General features: G+C 40.0%; 1 protein-coding gene across 1 annotated transcript in view; it reads right to left on the bottom strand.

Annotated features, from left to right (window-relative positions):
• Positions 1–2,710: 2,710 nt before the first annotated feature.
• Positions 2,711–6,000, bottom strand: part of LOC126261620 (syntaxin-like) — an 82,107-nt gene continuing 78,817 nt past the window's right edge. The window contains exons 8-9 of the mRNA XM_049958555.1: positions 4,167–4,289; positions 2,711–3,369 (exon numbers count right to left, since the gene is read on the bottom strand). Of these exons, the coding sequence (XP_049814512.1) occupies positions 3,316–3,369; positions 4,167–4,289 (177 nt within the window). The 3' untranslated portion in view covers positions 2,711–3,315. The remainder of the gene's footprint in view (positions 3,370–4,166; positions 4,290–6,000) is intronic.

Here is a 6,000-nt window from a genome sequence, read left to right as displayed (position 1 = left end):
TTATTATTATTATTATTATCTTTACTTTCTCAGACGTTAAGTCTGGTGAGGAATGGAGTGACGCGGACCTTTATCAAGCGTCACTTCCTTTTTGCTGTACGGTATATGTTATATTGCATTTAGGAACTTTCGGGTAATTGAACATGTATCAATAATTACGGATTTCTGTAATTGTATATATATGTTTGGATGTAGCTGTATTGCATTGATGTATTGGTGGATATTGTGTGGTATGACTCCTGTAGTTGATAGTATAATTGGTATGGTACATTGTCATGTCTTCTGGGGTATTCTGTATTTGCTAGTATTGTACATCCGCTTGTGATGTGATCTACTGTTTCTATTTATTGTTTTCAAAATCTGCCTTTATCTGTTGTGGTATTGGGATCTTTAATAATATGCTTGCTGTAATATCTGGTGTTTATTGTTTGATCCTGTATTGCAATCATGAATCCTTCCGTCTCACTGTATATTATTATTATTATTGCAGAGTGTGTTGTTACACATCTCATGCAACATTACACTTCAAAAGGAAAAATTGTGACTGTGACAACTTTCTTCACAGCTGAACATCTTGCAGAGCAGTTGAAGTGGGTACATTAAAGAAAACCCAAACAGAAGTCCTTCCATCAGCTAAGTCTACTAATGGATCATTGTATGATCCTATCTTATACATATGTGGTGACACAACAATTACTTTGTACGAGGGGAAGACCAAGAAAAGTGTTCTTCAATGAGCACAATGTATCAGTGAGTCACAGTGAACCAAGAACCACATAAAAAACTCCCTGAAACTGTGAACTGCTACAGTTCCGCTCAATTTGGAGTTCATATTCTGGACCAGAGAAATATGTAAGGTACCAGTACGGAAGACCTGCCAGATAGGTCGGACAGCCTATGTTACTAACTATGGGGCGTAGAGGAACATCTTTCTTGTGGACGTTGCCAAACATCTGGCATCATTGTTGAGGCCTCTTGTGGGAAAATGTACTCACCACATAAGAAACTCGGCTGACACCATTAGTAAACTGAAATCATTGAAAATGAACTCGTCTGATATATTAGTTAGTTTTGATGTGGTGGCTTTATTTACAAAGGTTCCCCTTCCAGAATCTCTACAACTTATTGAAAGAAGTTTTGACAAAGAGATTTCAGCTTTATGTAAACATGTTCTGACCTCCACATATTTCTTATTTAACAACGAATTTTTTGAACAGACGGACAGAGTCGCCATGGGTAGTCCCTTATCCCCTCTGGTGGCCAATTTATTTATGGAGGACTTCGAGGAGAAGGCGCTTGAATCTGCTGACTTGAAACCCACAGTATTCTGGAGGTATGTTGATGACACCTTTGTAGTTTGGCCCCAAGGTGAAGACAACTTGCAAGACTTTTTAAGACATCTGAACTCCCTCCACGATCAAATAAAGTTCACAATGGAAATTGAAAAGGCGGAATGCCTTCCATTCTTGGATGTTCTGGTTCGCCGCAGAGAGGATGGCACTTTGGGACATGAAGTGTATAGGAAGCCGACACACACCGATCTGTATTTACGTGCAAATAGCTACCACCATCCTGCCCAGACAATGAGTGTTCTCCGAACTTTGACTCGCAGAGCGCATATTATTTCTGACAAAAGCAGTCTGCAAGATGAACTTTCCCACATACAAAGAGTGTTTGAAGACAATGGGTACTCTCCACAACAAATACAGAGGGCACTGAAAATGAAACCGAAAGAGGCCACAAAGAAAGCAGAAGAAGATGAAGAAACCTTTAAATCGATGGCCTTCCTGCCATATGTGGGTAGTCTCTCATCAAAAATAGGACGCATTCTCGGCAGACACAAAATAAAAGTGATTTTTCGTCCTCCACCTAAGACAGCTGCACTCGTGGGCTCTGTCAAAGATGATTTGCTGCTCCGAAAATCTGGAGTTTACAAAATTCACTGTGAATGTGGCCTTTCTTCCATCAGACAAACAACTCGTAATGTCCAAGAAAGATGTACAGAACACCAGAGGTACACACGACTTTTACAACCTAACAAGTCGGCCGTGGCAGAGCACTGTATTGATAATTGTCACAGTATGTTGTATGACAACGTAGAAATTTTGGCAACTACATCGTCATTTTGGGACTCGATAGTAAAGGAGGCAATTGAAATTCGCTTGACGACGAACTTAATTAATAGAGACAGTGGTTTCAATCTTGATAAATCCTGGAATCCGGCACTTGCTGTAATAAACTCGCAAAGACGTCGTCACAGTGCAGCTCACAATGATATATCGATATGCCAACAAAGATCAACTGCGGAGTCATAAATACAACTCGCGCATTATGCACGTCTCTGCCGCCGACCAACGGCTCTGGCGCATTTGCATCTGTGGCCGCATGCGCAGTCGCTCGGTACAACAGTATAAAGGGACGAAGCAAGCACTGAAGCGGCAGTCTTGCGGCTCACTCTGAAGATGGCTGAACGTTTTACAGCCAAAATATTAGAAGAAGAAGGGTGCGGCTGCACACCCAAAACTTAATGGAACAGTCTTTGCGCCACCAAAACCTGAAGATTCACAATAACTAGGCTATTTATCTAAAAACTTTCGTATTTGGCACTTTTGGGCATAAGTGAAACTAGATGATGTTCAATAAATCGTTATTATTTATTCTATAAACATTCCAAACAACAAAACTAAATAAGTAATTTTTATTTGCCAAATTCAAGTTCTTTTACATAGGTGGAAATTTATCACAGGTAGGCGTGAACATTTATTTATAAAACTGTTGATAAATTTATGAAAAGGATGGATTGCTACTCATCATATAGCAGCGACATTGATTCAAAGACAGGCACGACAAAAAGATTGCTAAACATGTAAGCTTTTGGCCAGGAGGCCTCCTTCTAAAAAGACAACACACATATAAACATTCACACACACACACACACACACACACACACACCACTGGCTCTGGCTTCTGGCTGCCTGTGCCAGACTGGCCCTGCACCCAGAGACAGTGGTTATGTGTGTTTGAGTTCCATTTGCGCGTGTGTGTGTGTGTGTGTGTGTGTGTGTGTGTGTGTGTGTGTGTGTGTGTGTGTGTGTGTGTGTGTTTTCCCCCAAAAATAAAGCCTTCTGGCTGAAAGCTTAAATGTTTAATAGTCTTTTTGTTGTGCCTGTCTGCAACTCAGCATCTCTGCTGTACAGTGAGTAGCAATCTATCCTTTTGATAATACTGTCATTATTCCATCCTGGCTTTTCCATTGTTTCGTGTAAACTACTGATAGAGATTATTATGAGAATCTTGGCAGTGAGACCTCTGGTATCATACTAGTATCAGTATGATGATGATGAAGACTATTATTGCTCCAGCTATAACCTGTAACAAAAGTTCTTGAATTCAGTTATCATTAGAGAATAAGACATTGTAAATATTCAAATCAGTGAAAATAACATATTACTTTCAACACCAGGTTATAAATGCCTTGGAGTTAGAACTTTACAGAAGTATTCAGGAAGAATAAGGTTCAGATTTAAATTTGGCTAAACCTTTTTAGTGAATGTGCCCGCATGTTTTCCTTGAGTGTGGCATGGCTGATGTTTTTCCCCATCCTTGTCTTATTAAGAAAGTGCACCATTTCTAATAACTGCACTGTTGACAAGACATTAAAATCAACACTTGCTCTTATAACTTAAAAATACACTCTGTTGTGTTCCATTTTTTTACTTTATAATATGTGTCTGTTTTTGCTCTTGTAATGCTTTCACATTGGAAAGAAAGCTCTGAGTATTTAAATGATCTAATAGATTACAATCTTTTACAGTTTGAATTTTGATGAAATTAATTGTAACAAAGAAAATCTGTAGTTTGAATTCTTGGAGGTATCCAGTATATGAAGACCTTGTCCTCACCTCTGTCTAATCTTTAGTATGTGCTGATGCAGTTCACATCAGACGCTCAGCACAAGCTAACAGAGAGAAAGATATAATTACAAGAAGTGTGTAATCTTCTTTTCAGTAGTAGAATTAAACTGCTTACTTTCAGTCAATTATTTAACAACTTTTGTTCAGTTACTTGGGAGTTCATGTGGAAAATGGATGATGATATTACCTCCTCACAGTTTAAAAAATTACTACAAGTATTTGAAAATGAGGAAACAGCACTATAATAAATACCTTGTACATTAAGTTTCTTCTTTTTTTCTTTTTTTTCTTTAATTTCTGCATTCTTCGCTTTGCGTTCTCAGTATTGTCCTCTGCGTGCAACACGAAGTATTCAATACAGTCAATAGTTGCACCCTGAAATTACAAATTATTATTAGTTCATATGGAAAGGAAACTATTTTCTTTAAATGTTTCTTATCTGTTACGAGTCTGCTTGGGGCACTGCTCTGCTCAAAATATTGAAGACATATAAAATACCAGAACAGTTCCAAAATTTATCATAGGATAAAAATACAGAGGAGAAAAAAGACATATAAAATACCAGAACAATTCCAAAATTTATCATAGGATAAAAATACAGAGGAGAAAAAACCACACAGTTATGCTAATAGGATAAAATAGGTATTTGTTAAAAGGGAAACAATTGTCCCTGAAAACAATCATTAAGAAAAACTCCTTGCTGTGAAATATAACTGAATGGAAATTATACAGTACATACTTGAAACAAGAGTAAGATCACTTAAGGGGGGAAAACTTGAATATAGTGAGATATATACACCCCAAAAAAAGTTTTGCATCACTCTGGTTCCCAGAACTCCTGAAGGTAGATGTTGACTGTGGATATCGTATCATAGACACAGTCCCTTTGACTGTTCAGAGATAGCACGAAACCAGCCCAAAGACACAAACAACCATGCACGAACAGTGCCTATTAGACGGAGGGGGTCCGTCAGCTGATCAGTTCCAGTTATTCCACCAGGAAGGAGGTACACGGCTCATGTTTTCTGTAGTTCAACCATGCCTAGACAATCAATACTGCAGTTTGATTGCATCCGCATTGTTACTTAGTGCCAGGAAGGGCTCTCAATGAGGGAAGTGTCCAGGCATCTCAGAGTGAACTAAATCGATGTTGTTCAGACATGGAGGATACACAGAGAGACAGGAACTGTCGATGACATGCCTTGCTCAGGCTGCCCAAGGGTTACTACTGCAGTGGATGACCACTACCTACAGATTATGGCTCAAAGGTACCCTGACAGCATTGTCACCGTGTTGAATAATGCTTTTCGTGCAGCCACAGGACATTGTGCCATGACTCAAACTGTGCGCAATAGGCTGCATGATGCCCAACTTCACTCCCAATGTCCATGGCGAGGTCCATCTTTACAACCATGACACCATGCAGCACAGAACAGATGGGCCCAAAAACATGTCCAATGGACTGCTCAGGATTGGCATCATATTCTCTTCCCTGATGAGTGTCACATTTGCCTTCAACCAGACAATCATTGGAGACATGTTTGGAGGCAGCCCAGTCAGGCTCAATGCCTGAGACACACGGTCCAGCAAGTGCAGCATGCTGGAGGTTCCCTGATGTTTTGGGATGGCATTATGTGGGGCCGATGGCCACCGCTGGTGGTCATGGAAGGTGCCATAATGGCTGTACGATATGTGAAGGCCATCCTCTGACCAATAATGCAACCACATTGGCAGCATATTGGCCAGGCATTCATCTTCATGGAAGGGCTGTTTATGGATGATGTTACCCACTAGCCACTCTGAGGGATCTATGCCTAATCGCCGTTGAGTAGTGGTACAATCTGGACCAACAGTGCGTTGATGAACTTGTGGATAGTATGCCACGATGATTACAGGCATGCATCAATGCAAGAGGACATGCCACTGGGTATTAGAGGTACTGGTGTGTGCAGCAATCTGGACCACCACCTCTGAAGGTCTTGCTGTATGGTGGTACAACATGCAGTGTGTGGATTTAATGAGTAATAACAAGGGTGGAAATGATGTTTATGTTGATCTCTATTCCAATGTTATGTACAGGTTCTGG

Source organism: Schistocerca nitens, chromosome 1 (assembly GCF_023898315.1).
Source record: "Schistocerca nitens isolate TAMUIC-IGC-003100 chromosome 1, iqSchNite1.1, whole genome shotgun sequence".
Lineage (NCBI taxonomy): Eukaryota > Metazoa > Arthropoda > Insecta > Orthoptera > Acrididae > Schistocerca > Schistocerca nitens.
Note: the sequence above shows the minus strand (reverse complement) of the source record. Positions and strands in the feature narration are given on the sequence as shown.